At 53.7% G+C, this 14,211-nt stretch overlaps 1 protein-coding gene across 1 annotated transcript in view; it reads left to right on the forward strand.

The window, feature by feature from the left end:
• Nucleotides 1-14,211, forward strand: part of OTOG (otogelin) — an 84,465-nt gene that overhangs the window by 50,477 nt on the left and 19,777 nt on the right. Inside the window, exons 33-42 of the mRNA XM_020904767.2 lie at nucleotides 94-372; nucleotides 2,506-2,623; nucleotides 3,356-3,435; nucleotides 3,943-5,744; nucleotides 6,560-6,728; nucleotides 7,013-7,158; nucleotides 7,734-7,823; nucleotides 9,676-9,859; nucleotides 12,195-12,415; nucleotides 12,623-12,761. Coding sequence (XP_020760426.2) covers nucleotides 94-372; nucleotides 2,506-2,623; nucleotides 3,356-3,435; nucleotides 3,943-5,744; nucleotides 6,560-6,728; nucleotides 7,013-7,158; nucleotides 7,734-7,823; nucleotides 9,676-9,859; nucleotides 12,195-12,415; nucleotides 12,623-12,761 — 3,228 coding nt within the window. The remainder of the gene's footprint in view (nucleotides 1-93; nucleotides 373-2,505; nucleotides 2,624-3,355; nucleotides 3,436-3,942; nucleotides 5,745-6,559; nucleotides 6,729-7,012; nucleotides 7,159-7,733; nucleotides 7,824-9,675; nucleotides 9,860-12,194; nucleotides 12,416-12,622; nucleotides 12,762-14,211) is intronic.

Raw genomic sequence — 14,211 nt, forward strand, 5'->3', positions numbered from 1 at the left:
GTCGCTGAGACTGCAGATGGTGCCCGGGTGTCAGCCCCGCCCCCGCCCACCTGGATCCCTCTCTGCCGACTTTACCCCTCTGGCTCTTTGCAGACCCGGATGTGGTGTCCCTGGAGGCAGCGGACAGACCCAACTTCTTCCTCCACATCACAGCCAACGGGTCTCTGGAATTGGCCAAGTGGCAGGCCGGGGACGCCTTCCGCCACCGCGCCTCCTTCTCGCTGCACCGGGGGACGTGGCGGGCGGGCCTGGTGGCCCTGGAGTCGCTGGCGGAGCCCGGGGCCTTCCTCTACGTGTCAGGCCCAGTGCCTGCCCTGCGGCTGTACCAGCACACGGAGGCCTTCCGCCGGGGCACGCTGTTCCGCCTTCTGGGTGGGTGTCTGCCCTGCCTCACCCTCCCTGCCCTGTCCCCACCTCACCCTTCCCATCGCCCCTGAGAGACGAGACCCTCACTCTCCTGCCGCAGGGAGGCCACACGGTGCCACCCCTGAGATGGGAGGGGGCCTGGCCTCCGTATTGGTGGCCCAGGGAGCCTTGGGCAGTGCGGCTTGGCCCCCAGCCAGCCTCCTGGGTCCTGCCTACTCCTGCAGGCCATTTACATGGTCTAAAAATAGGGTGGCCTTTGTAGAAGCGAGGAGGAAAGTGATCATCCTGGCCACAGTTTGCGTAGCCTGCTGGCTCAGGTTTCCTGCTGATGGGGGCACATGCCTGCCCTGTGAGCTCAAAGACTGCCCACTAGGGCACAGGCCGAGGAGCCCGCAGACCCCCTGTCCCCCCAAGAGGCCCCAGACCCTGGGTGGCGATGGGGCAGCTTCGTGCCCTTTTCTAGCCGAGACCAATGGCTTCCAAGGCTTTGCCATACCGCTGCCAGGTGGGTCTGCCCCAAAAGTAGTTGTTCTCTGCCTACACCCTGGAGATAGTGATTATATTGTCCTTACTGCTCCAGGCTGGCCTGTCTGTCCTGTATGTGGACATGTATGTTTGCCCTTGTGTGGGCACCTGTGCTGTATGAATGGATCCATTTACATGCACATGTGTGTAAGTGTCCCCAGTCAGCCTTTCCTTCACCATCCTCTGCCCCTCACAGCCCAGGGCTGGGCCAGCTCATTCTTACATGCAGTGGTCACCTGTCAAATCCACCAGGGACCCCAACCAGCATGGATTCATCACCAGCTATGATGCCAGGGCTGTGTCCCTTGCTGGAAGTCACCAGGGCAGAGTGAAAAAAAGCCCAGGCTATGAAACCAGACAGCTTTGGGTTCGAATCCTGACCCCCTGGCCCTGGTCCTTGGCACTTGGAAGAGCCCCAGAACCCCTCTCCCTGTTTCGTCACCTGTACAATGGGGACATTTGCCTCAGAAGGTTGTTGTTGAGGATTGACTGTCTGCTGGGCTTTGCTCTGGGCCTGGCTCACAGTAGGTGCTCCTCCGATGTAAATTCCTAGTTCTGGTCTCAAGGATCTTAGAAAAGCAGGCTTCATTACAGTCAGCAGCAGTGTTGGGGACTGGGGAGTCAGGATGGGGCTGCTCCCTCCAGCCTGCTGGGGAGCTTGCCCACACCTCCCAGTTCAGGCCATGGTTTCACAGACTGGTCACTTGTGCCATTGTGGTCTGGGGTCTTGGTGGCTCAGACGGTGAAGAATCTGCCTGCAGTGCAAGAGACCTGGGTTCCATCCCTGGGTCAGGAAGATCCCCTGGAGAAGGGAATGGCAACCCACTCCAGTATTCTTGCCTGAAGAATCCCATGGACAGAGGCGTCTGTGGGGCTACAGTCCATGGAGTTTCAAAGAGTTGGACACGACTGAGTGACTAACACACTACCTGGAAAGCCCCCGTGGTCTCCAGACTTTCCCCTGAAGATCCTTCATTTGTCAAGGCACTGGCTACAAGGCCTTTTTGGAGGAAATCACTTCCAGGAAAGTTTAATATTCCCAGCATCTTCTGTGCTCAGTTTCCTCATCTTTAAAATAGTGCTACTTGTGAGGATGAGTGAGTAAATACTTGTGAAATGTTGAGTGTAGTGTTGCTGTTAAGAGTTGGCTGTTGTTACCATTAACCACCAAGGTCAGAGGGGGCAGTTCTGGCCACCAGAGTCTCAGAGGGGCAGGGTGACAGGGCAGCTTCATGGAAAGGTCAGGGGCCCCAGCCTCTTTGGCCGCCTCTCAAAGTCCAGCCCCAACTGCCTGCTCCATAGACCCACCCTGCTGAGACTTCAGCCCCCACAAAACCAAGGTCCCAGAGTCCCAACCCAAGGATCCCCCAGACACTGACGAATAGTTGTTTGACAACAACTCTCAAGAATACAGTTTCTCCTTGGGTTGGTTTTTCATTTTATTTTTAAATTTCATTTCAGTCTTCACTTTTTTTTCATGAGTCCATTCATCTCGTCCATGGAGCAGGGTGGGCATGGGCTGAGCTGGGATGACCTCTGTGCTCAGGCATCTGGTCAGGAGCTGCTGCCTGGTGTCACTCAGTCTCAGGGCCCTGGGCTGGGGTGCCTTTCCAGATGTCAAGCCCTCGGGGGCTGCCTACCCCACTTGTGAGTGGCACTATGATGCCTGTGCCAGCCCCTGCTTCCAAACCTGCCGGGACCCACGGGCAACTGGCTGCCGGGATGTGCCCAGGTAAGGGGTCGTGGGAGTCAAGGTGCGTACATCAGTGTTTGAGCATTCATCTGTCGGAATGGGTTTGTATGCCATCTGTGAGTTTAGGCATGAGCTTGTACTGACGTGTGTGTTTTCACATGTACTTGTATATATATGTTTTGTTTACTGGATACAGGGATGCATGTGAACCAGGGTGAACCTGACTGATAAGGGCATATATGAATACGGATTTGTGCGTGTGTGCATATAGCTGAGCCCTGTGTGTGTTCATGTGGACATAAAGGGTGGCTATGGGTGCACAGGTGTACACAGCTGTGTGTATGTACTTGTATATGAGCTGCAAGTATTTGGGTGTTGGTGTAGCTGGGTGTGTGTGCATAGGAGTATGTACACTGATGTTTTGTCAGACTGTGGGCATATAAGTGTCTGTGTGAATGTTTTTGAGTCCTACAGGTGTGGAGAAGAAACATAAAAATGTGCCTAAGTGAAGACACGTGTGCACCTGTGTGAGTGTGGGCACCAAGTGTGCATAATCAGCCCTTGTTTGTGTTTCCCTCTCTGTCTGGGGCGGAACGTGCAGCACACATGTTAGAGTGTGTGTGTGCTCCTGTGCCTGGTGTCTGCTTGGAGGTTTGTGTGGGTGTGTACGTGATATGCACACAAGAGAAAGAATGAAGCCTGTGCTCCGTCCAGGTGGAAGGAGCGTCCCTGTGCTCCAGACCATTAACTAGCGCCCTTCTCTGTCCTCAGGGTGGAGGGCTGTGTGCCCGTGTGTGCCACCCCCAAGGTGCTGGATGAAGTCACACAGAGATGCGTCCACTTGGAGGACTGTGAGTGACCTGGACTTCTCACCCTTCCTCCTATGTCCTGTAAATCCCCCAGTCTCACTGACCAGTCATGCTCACCAGGGCCCCCTGGTCCCTGGAGAAGCAGGGTCAGCAGAGGGGCCTCTGGAAGGTGACGATCCTCTAGAGCGGGCAGGGACTCATCCGGTCCATTACCCTGCTTTTCGCAGAGAGGAAAAATGAGGCCCATGTGGGGAAGAGACTGGCTTGGGGTCCTGTGTTGAGAATGTGGCCAGTTTCAGACCTGAGGTCACTGGGCTCTGGACTCAGGGTTTGAGGTGTGGGGCAGGGACCTACTGATTTCTTGGGTCATCTTATACCGCATGACAGAGGCCCTGGATGGGTCAGGTGGCCTGACTGGCCGTCAGCAGCTGCCTCCCCCCTTCACCAAGGATGCCAGCCCAGGAGCCTTGCGTCACAGCCCTGCCCAGTGATGACCCCTGGATACAGGAGTCACCCCATTGGCTGAGCCTCTTCTCTTGTCTGCCCCAGGTGTGGAGCCTGTGGTTTTGGTTCCCACGGAGGCCCTTGGCAATGAGACCCTGCCTCCTGGTCAAGCGCTGCCCACTCCCAGTGACAGGGAGTCGCAGTTTCCACAGGAAGCTCCCAGGGCCTCATCCCACAGGCCAGCGCTCACACCGACTGCCCTGCTCACCACAGCCCTGAGCCCGCCCACAGCAGCCTCGGCGGGGCCAGCGCTGTCTCCAGGCACTGCCCAGGCCACTCAGCAACAGCTCCTGGGAGTCACAGCCTCTAACCTCCCCGAGCACCCCACAGAGGCCCCGGCCAGCAAGGGAGTAACCGCTGGCCACCCAGCCAGCCCTGGTGCCCCAGAGCCCTCATCCCTCCCCCTTTCACAGCACGTGCCCATATCTGGCATGGGGTCAGGTGCCATGGAGACGACCAGGGTGACCGTGATCCTGGCTGAGAGCCCCAACATCACAGTCTCCTCTCTGTCACCCCCTGCTCCTCGCTTCCCCCTCGTGACCAAAGCTGTGACGGTCCTAGGCCTTGGCTCCTTGCCTGTTAAGACGACGCCCCTCCAACCCTTCCCCAGCCTGGAGTTGCCTGCAAGCCCCTCCTCCAGGCCTGTGGCTTCCCCCGCAGTGACCTCCAGGCCCCCCACTTCCTCAGGAGCCCGTGAGGCTTCGCTGACATCTGCAATGACGAAGGTCATGACCGGGACAGGGGTCCCACAGTCCATACAGGCTCAGAGCCCTTCCAGTCCCAGCAGCCCCCCAGTTGAGGCCAGAACAGCTGCAGAACAGATTCCTGCCCATCCCCTGGTGACTGAGAGTGTGGAGACCATGCCTTCCCCAGAGAAGGTCCAACCCAGGCCCAGCCAGTCCACAGGCCTACCAGCAGCCCCACTTCCAAGCCCATTCCCCATGGCCCCAGCCCGCCCCGCCCAGCACGCCACCACAGCCGCCAGGCCCCCAGCTTGGCCCTCGGGGACTGCAGCTGCCGCCAGCCTGTCTACAGTTGCTCACGGGCTGAGGGCCACACCCTTCACCACTCTGGAGTCCACCCGGCCAGCCCAGCTCCTCTCTGGCCTGCCTCCTGACACCAGCCTGCCCCTGGCCAAGGTGGGGACGTCTGCCCCAGTGGCCACGCCTGGCCCCAAAGGCTCTACCCTAACCCCTCCACTCCAGCAACAGGCCACATCTCTCGCCGTGGCCATGACTCTGCCTGCTGGGACCCTCGGTCCTGCTCCGCCTCTAACCCCCGCTGTCCTGGCCCAGGTTCACCCGCCCAGTCACGCGGTCCCTCAGGCAACAGGCACTGCTCCAGGCCTGCTTGTGGGAGCCACACTGCCAACCCCTGGGGTCGTGGCTGTGGTTGAAGGGGCGGCCTCCACAGAATCTGCTGCCCCACGGAAGAGCACCATGGAGAAGACGGCCATCCTGTCCAAGCAGGTGTCTCTGCCCACTTGGGTATCTGGCTCTGCCCAGAGAGGCCCCACGGAGCTTGTGCCTGTGGTGGCCCACTCTGCTGCTGCCTTGGTGACGGGGGCCGAGGGCCCCTGGGCCCGCACGGTGACTCCAGCACCCACATCCTACCTGCTGAGCCGAGTCTCGGCCAGGACGGCCTCCCAAGAGAGCCCACTCGTTCTGCCTCCCCAGCTGGCTGAGGCCCACGGCACCTCGGCAGGACCTCAGCCCCCAGCGGAGCCGGCGGGAGAGGCCACCACCCAGCCGTCTGGGCGCTCGGCCCCTGCAGTCCAGAGCGTCTCGGCGGGCTCAGCCGAGGCCTTGGTGACCACCGCTGGGGCCAGTACATCCGCCCCCTGTGTTGTGAGTGACTTGTCAGGGTCTGCCCCCGTTTGTGGACCCCCTGTGCTCTCCCCCCTCCTGTGCCCCGGGGTTTGGACACGATCACACTCTCACAGCCTCACGGCTGGCTGCAGCTTCTTCTTAGCCAGCTTCCAGGCTGCCAGATGACCATTTAGCCACCATCCTGGCCCCTGCCCCAGGCTCCTCGGGCCCCTGATGCCTTAGCAGATCCCACGTACCCCACCTGGGGCCCAGGGGCCTGTTGGATGGCTTAGTGGGACAGCCAGTGTGACAGCAAGATGTGCTGGTGTATGCATAGCATGTTTGTGTCTGTGTACCCACATGGGACTCTGTGTGAACTCATTTGTGTTTACATGTATGGGACTCCATGTGAACACTCATCTATCTGTGTGTGTGCTCTTGTGCATGTGATGTATGTTGTTGCAAGATGGTATATGTCTGTGTGTTTGTAGGAAAAGAAATAAAGTGTGTATGCATGTGTGTTTTGGGTTTCTCTGAGTCTGAGCTAGTGATCTGCACGCCTGTGTACCTAGAGCTCTCTTCAGGGCCAGGCGGTTATTTAGACTCTCTGGGACTCAGTCCCTGACTCCAGTCTCACGCTCAGCCCAGCCCCAGGCCCTTAATGTTGTGTTGGGTGGGTGGAGGGAGGGTGAAGGCACCATTTCCTCGTTGTTGTGCCTCAGCGTCTTCTGCCTGCCAGCACCTACAAGGGTAAGGGTCTGTGCCCTCATGGCTGGGGGTGGGCCAGCGCAGGGGGCGTGAGTGGCTGAGGCCCCAAGGGGTCACTCAAGCTGTTCCTCCACCCTGTGCCCCAGCCGATCGCCGAGCAGGACTGCGTCCGCCACATTTGCCTGCAGGGCGAGCTGATCCGAGTGAACCAGTCCCAGCACTGTCCCCAGGGCACCGCACCCCCTCGCTGTGGGGTCCTGGGCCTTGCAGTGAGGGTGGGTGGAGACCGCTGCTGCCCCATCTGGGAGTGTGCCTGTGAGTCGTGGGGTCTGCCGGCGCCTCCCGTGTCTCCCTCGTGCCCTTACCCTAGCCTGACCGCCGCCCCTCACTTGCGTGCTCTTGGCTCTGGGGTAACCTTGACATGAATCCTCAGTAAGACCTCTGACCTGGCAGTTTCCTACCCCTGTGACCTTTGATCTCTGTGGGACCCTCCAGCCAGCCCCCAGGGCCTCTGGATCACCCCGGAAAAGGCCTGGGGCTTCTGAGTGGTCTTGTCCCTGGGGGCATCTGTTTATTCTTCTCATCTCTCCCCTCCCCAGGCCGGTGCTCAATCTTCCCTGACTTGAGCTTTGTCACCTTTGATGGGAGCCATGTGGCCCTGTTTAAAGAGGCCATCTACGTCCTCAGCCAGAGACCTGAAGAAATGGTCACCGTCCACGTCCTCGACTGCAAAAGTGCCAACCTGGTGACTGTCCCCTGCTTCCCTTCCTGCTGGGACCTCGGGACTTGACTAGGTTTGGAGGGGAGATTGAGCAGTGAGTTGGCTTTGTTGAGGGTTATCAGAGGGCCCTGCCCACAGCTCCTCTCTCAGGCAAGGGCGGGGTGGGCGTCTTCTGGAACCAGCACTCGGGGACAGAGTGAGTGGAGCGCCACCTCCTGGCCCTTCCTGGGGCCTGCGCCTTTCACTGCTCATCCTAGCAGCCTAGGCCCCTGTGAAAGGTACTGAAGTGCTCTGACATACAGAGGAGCTGGGATGCCATCCCTAGGATGTGGTCTGTGGTCAAGGGTGCTGGCTGCACTGAACCACCTACTGGGGTGCTCCCATGAGCCAGGTGGAAGGAGACAGCTTTTGGGGGGCTTGCAGGAGGTCAGGTGGAACCAGTGTTCTGTGCGTTTCTGTGCACCATCTGCACGGCTGCAGTGGGTGCTCTTAGCATATTGAAGGAGCGTTGGCTTGGGGGGATGGGGAGAGCTGCTCCCCAGGAGGAGGAGCCAGCAGCACTGGCCTCCGGGTTGATGAGGGCTGGGTTCTCTCTGTAGGGGCACCTGAACTGGCCCCCGTTCTGTCTGGTAATGCTGAATGTGACTCACAAGACCCACGAGGTCACCATTGACCGCTTCAACCGCAAGGTGAGTACATCAGGGAGCTGGCCCACAGGTCAAAGCAGCAATCAGGTGAGGGGCAGGAGGGGCTTTGAAGCTTATTCATAACTTGGGATAAAGGTGGGGAGGGATCCTCTGAAAAAGTAATGCAAAATTAGATATACTTGGAGGTGATTTTCGTTAGGATATTTGTGACCACTCTAATGTCAGGGGAGGAACTGAAAAGAAGCTAAAGGGCAAGAGACAGTAGCCTTAAATGATTGTGGTTAAAATATTGGATTGGCCAAAAAGTTCATTCAGGTTTTTCTGTAAGAAGATGTGACAGAAAGACCCAAACGAACTTTTTGGCCAACCCAATATCTCACTTTTGCAATTTTTACAAAACTAGAAGGCCATGTGAACACACTACTAGGGGCTCTTCCAAGAAGAGGGCTGTCTAAGCAAGGAGCCCTGAATTTAAGCTGCATTGGCTTCCCATTAAGCCCAACTCTGTCAAAGAGGCCAATGCCTGACCACAGCAGCCCCCGCCCCATGTGGGGTACCCTCACCAAGGACCCTGCCTTTTCTCCTCCCAGTGGGAGAGTGAGCTGGGCTTACTGCTCCTCAGGTCCCGGAGTCCCCGCCCTCCCCACCTCTTCCTGAAGCAAGACCTGCAGCCCTCTTACTAGAATCTGCTCATGAACATTGAACACAAGGTCCACGCCTTGTGAGGCTCTCAGAAAAACCCACTGCTTAGACTTCAGCATAATACCCCCTGGGCTTTGTTCCACATGCTTCAGGATTGTGGAGCCCACGGCACCGTCTGTACAGCTCAGAAGGTTCAGGATAAGAGAGAGCTAGGGACTTGCCCAAGGTTAAAGTTTTCTGACTGCTGGGCTGGGACTCCCTCTATGCAGCACAGTAGTTTATGCACTGGGTAATTTGCCAAGTGATTAATAAAACAGTGATGCTTGGGTGAGAGGGTATAAAGTCATTATAAATATTTTAAAATCCTAATCTTTTCATCTCCCATTTCTACAAAGTAAAACTGAGAATCCATAATACATACAAATTTAACCTTGTCTGTATGTAACAGGAGTTGTAGCTTTGAGTTTAAAATGTTGCATATTTAACAAACATGCATTGAGCCCCCAGTTTATGTCAGGCCTCAAGGCAGGTGCTGGGGATTCAAAGGGGTGAGTGACTAGACATAATTTCTGCCTTTAAGAAGCTCATAGTCCCCTGAGGGTCATGATGAAGGAACAAATCTGTCTTAAAGGCCAGCACAGATCTGGGGAGACCCCAGAGAAGGAGTACCCAACCTAAGGGCTGGAGATTTAGGGAAAATCTCCCAGAATAAAAGGACTTCCCCCATGGCTCAGTGTTTGTAAAGAATCTGCCTGCAATGAAGGAGATATAGGAGATGCGGGTTTGATTCCTGGGTCAAGAAGATTCCCTGGAGGAGGAAATGGCAACCCACTCCAGTATTCTTGCCTGGGAAAAAATTCCATGAACAGAGGAGCCTGGTGGGTTACAGTCCATGGGATCACCAAGAGTCAGACGCGACTGAGAAGCTAAACATATGAGCTTGTCCCAGAAGAAATGACCTGAGCAGGATCAGCAAAGAAGAGAGTGATTAGAAGGGCTCAGGATTTGTGCATATTTGGGCATATAGAAATTGCCTGCCTCTGGCTGTTGCATTTGTTTCATTGTTTTGTGCTCATAAAAATGATTTCAGAATTTTTCTATGCCTCCTTAGATTGCATCTTGGCTGCATGTACTTGAAACAGAGCCTGTCACACAGCAGATTTTTAATAACTGCTAGTTGGGTAGGTGTGTGGAGGGATGAATGGACAGGCAGACAAGCTGTGCTCACGCTGAACACCCCCCTCCTCACAAGGTGTCTGTGGACTCACAGCCTGTGTGGCCCCCTGTGAGCTGGCACGGGTTCAGAATTGAGGACACAGGCCACATGTACCTGATCCGGACGCCGTCACACATCCAGATCCAGTGGCTCCACAGCTCAGGACTCATGATCCTGGAGGCCAGCAGAGCCAGTGAGGCCCAGGGCCGTGGCCTGTGCGGTGAGAGGGGGCCCAGCTAGGGGAAGGAGGTGACTCCTTGGTCCACTTCTGTCCCCAGACACCGGTTCCCCTGAAACAGGGAAAGCTGGGACAGTGTCGTGCCAGAGGTGGGGCCAGCGGAGCCACGGGAGCAGAGACCTAATGTCTATGTCTTGGGGCTGAAATTGCCAGCCGGGAGATGGTGCAGGGCTCTGGCCTCAGCCAGTTGTCATTTCAGCCGAGATGGTCTGTCGGTTTCCCTGATAGCCTCCTAATACCAGATAATCCCCCCTGTCTGCATACGCCTGGGCACTTCACAAAGCACTTCCACACTCTGATCTCACTTATTCCAGGTTATCCACACAATAGCCTTGAAGGATAGCCATTGAACTAAGGAAGAAAGGGGGCTCAGAGAGGTTAAGTGGCTTGCCTAAGATCACACAGCAGAGCTGCCACAACACAGAACTAGTGCTATTCAGACCATAGTGTGATTACAGAGAGCTTTCCCTAAGAGCCTGGATGTATTTTGATAAGAAAAAGGGGTACAGGAGTCTGAGCGGGAACTGCTGCTCCTTGCAGATACAGAAGGACTCCCATAAGACACCCCATGACAGACTGCCATATTTATAATGATGGATGAAACAGGAATAATTAAACACACATACTTGCATGCCCTCCATCCATAAATCTGCACCCATTTTATTCATTCACACTCTGTCAAAATGCCTTCTACATATGCACCAACACATGTCAGCCTGCACCCTGCTCATTCTCTCATTTGTGCACCACATATTTTCTGAGTATCAGCCACTAGGGAGTAGGCAAAACAGGCAAAGTGTGTCTTATGAAGCTTCCATTCCTACTGATATAACCATCTTTTCTTACACACACACACACACACACACACACACACACGTACAGGCACACACCCTTCCACTACCATCAGCACCTCCTCTGCCATCCTTTCTCACCATTTCTTCCTTCCACTGTTTATGACTAGTGAAGGGTGCTGTGGTCAGCCTCTGGTGGGCCAGCTTCTCCCTATGATGCCTGTTTGACACCCTTCCATGACTCAATGCCAAGACACCAAAAATCTGACCATTGGGACTGTTGATAAAAATCTGAGGATTTTGTGTTAAATTATGCTTTATATTCATGAAATTAGTGGCTAGAGGTATCAGAGCAGAAGTCAGCTAATTTATCTCCATTTTATCCAAACTAACACTTGGTATCTTGGGCATCTGCTAGACAACTTGGGGAAATATTGAAAGAGTGAGACTATAAAGGAAAATGAATCTTTGCACTCAGAGAGCAAGACAGACCTGCAAACTGAACCTGTCACACAGAATTGGGAAGGTCAGGGACCATGCATCTGAAGGGCATGTGAAGGAAGGACTTCAGAGAACATATTTCAGACAGAAGACAAGGGCAGGGAAGTGTGTGTTCAAAGCCTAGATTGTGAGAGATGAAGCTGGAGGTTAAGGTCATGTTAGAAGCTGTGACAGATGAACTTGAACCCCATCTCAGTGCCTTAACACAGTAGAGGTTTATTTCTTGCACACATAAGTTTCCTAAATGGAGATTCCTTCCATCCTGTGGCCCTACCATTTTCAACACAAGCTTCCAACTGCACAAAAGGGCAAAGAATTGGGCAAATTTTATGCATCCAGCCTGGAAGTGGCACCCATCACCTTCACTCATTTTCCATTGGTGGGGGACTCATCACATGGTCTCGCTAGCCACAAGAGAGCCTGGGAGAACTAGGCTAGCAGACCATCCAGGAGGAAGAGGAGACAGGTGCTATAATTAGCTAGCAATCTTTACTAAAGCAGATTTTTTGGGGTAATTTTTAATTTTGATATAGTGTTAAACTTAGAAGTTGCAAAACTAGTATAAGAAACTCCCATGTACTTTTTACCCAGATTTACTGAGTGTTCACATTTTGCCCATTTGCTTCTCTTTCTTTCTCTCTCCTTGTACCTGTCTGTGTGTGTGTATATATGCATGTGTATATGTAAATATGCATTATATATGTATATACTCATTTTATATATTCAGTTCTCTATGCATATGCAGTTTATATAAATGCATTTTTTTTTCTGAACCATTTGAAAAGATGTTTGAGACATGGGTCCCTTTATCCCTAGGTACTTTGATGTGTATTTCCTAAACAAAGACAGTTTCTTCCACAGGGAGTTTCTTGGCTTCTCTGTGTTGTATTTCTTTCATCTATAAAATGGGGATAGCAGTAATACCAGCCTCAAAGAGTTATTGTGAGGAATGTTCAGTGTGACAACTGGGGAGCTGGGAGTGGTAGAGATTACTGTGGCCGCTGGGGTAATTCTGCCGCTTTCAGGTGTCTGTGATGGGGATGCGGCCAATGACCTCACCCTGAAGGACGGCTCTGTGGTGGGTGAGGCCGAAGACCCCGCTCCCTTTCTGGATAGCTGGCAGGTGCCCAGCTCCCTGACCTCAGTCGGCCAGACCCGCTTCCGCCCAGACAGCTGTGCCACGGCCGACTGCTCGCCCTGCCTTCGCATGGTGTCCAACCGCACGTTCAGCGCCTGCCACCGCTTTGTAGGTGTCACCGGGCTCCAGCAGGGGGGACCCCCGGGCTGAGAACAGCAGCTCCTGTCTGCAGAGGGCGAACTCCCCAGAGGTGGTGATCTTGGGATGGGTTGGGAGCCTGCAGAAGCTCCTTGCTGCCTCTGGGCCGGGCTGGGAGGGGCTGAGCCCTGGCATGTGGGGGTTTGGAGTGGCAGCACCATCTGATGCACGGTCCAGGTCTCCCCGGAGTCGTTCTGTGACCTGTGGATCCGGGACACCAAATATGTGCAGCAGCCCTGCGTGGCCCTGACCGTGTACGTGGCCATGTGCCACAAGTTCCACGTGTGCATCGAGTGGCGGCGCTCCGACTACTGCCGTGAGTTGTCGGGGAGGGGAGAGGGGAGAGAGGTGGCAAAAGCAGGGCACCCCGGGGTCTCCTCCTTGCCTTCTGTTGCTCTCACCCCTCACCCTTGTTAGAGGGGCAGAAAGGCTCACAGACCTGAGTCCAGGTCTGGGCTTTCCCAGGTTCAATTATTCATTCATTCACTAATGAATATTAATTAATAGGTTTACAAATATTTTCTAAATAAATCTATAAACTACTAACAAATTTAAAATTTTACCTTTATTATAATTTGTATGAACACATCAAATAAATATTATTAGTTTACTATTTAGTTTCTTTGTTTCCTTGACTCATCTGTAAAATGGGGGCAGTCCCTTGAGTGTTGTTTTGAAGGTGACATGAGATAATGTATACAAAGTGCCTTGCACAGGCCCATCACGTGTTTCCATCCAGTAAATATTAGTCCTTCTCTCTTAGTTTTCGGTTGTCTTTCCCTTTAGACCTCTCCTCTCCTTCGCTGAGGATGGATGTGAGAGCTGTTCCTCTACACCCCCCATTAGGTTTGCACTGGTGGGGTAGGTGGGGTGGACCAGCCTAGAGTAGTTTGATTTGTAAATGTGAACACATCCAGAAAGGCTGGAGCCAGCTCAAAAGAAGATCACATCTATAATATGACAGGCAAAAGATGAAAAGACATGCTTATTTAGGGTAGTGTTTTTCAGGGGCTTCCCAGGAGGCTCAGTGGTAAAGAATCCACCTGCCAGTGCTGGAGCTGCAGAATATGTGGGTTTGATCCCTGGGTTGGGGAGATCCCCTGGTGGAGGAAAGGGCAGTCCACTCCAGTATTCTTGCCTGGGAAATCCCACGGTCAGAGAAGTATAGTGGGCTACGGTACATGGGGTCACAAAGAGTCAGACACATACAGTGTTTTTCAGACTGTAGATCCCAAGTCAGTGGGTATGAAATCAGCATACCCACTAATTTGGGGGTTGGCATCAACATTTAAAAATGCAATAGAATTAGAAAAAAAGAAAACACTAGTGTGTATTACACCTGGAAAGATAAAATATTGTTTTGTGAAAGAAGGTTTTTTGTTACAATGCATCAGTGATTCTTAATCCCAGCTACCATTTGAAATCACTCAGGGAACTTCAAAAGGTATTCATGCTTGGGCCCCACAGTGAGAAATGCTAATTTAATTGGTCTGGGGTGGGGTCGTTACAAAAGCTCCCTTTTGCAGTCAGGCTTAAGGGCCACTGTTTATGTGCGAGTGTATATTGGACCACAATGTAAGATCTAGTTTTTACAGTCAAGGAACTTTGGAAGCACTGATCTACAGCAAGACGTTGGCAAATGTTTTCTGCAAAGGACTAGCTAGCAAATAGTTGAGGCTTTTAGTTGTCTCTGTCACAATTACTCAGCTCTGCTCTTATAGTACAGAAGCAACCAGATACAATAGTAAGTGAATGGGCATGCCTGT

Source organism: Odocoileus virginianus, chromosome 10 (genome assembly GCF_023699985.2).
Source record: "Odocoileus virginianus isolate 20LAN1187 ecotype Illinois chromosome 10, Ovbor_1.2, whole genome shotgun sequence".
Taxonomy (NCBI): domain Eukaryota; kingdom Metazoa; phylum Chordata; class Mammalia; order Artiodactyla; family Cervidae; genus Odocoileus; species Odocoileus virginianus.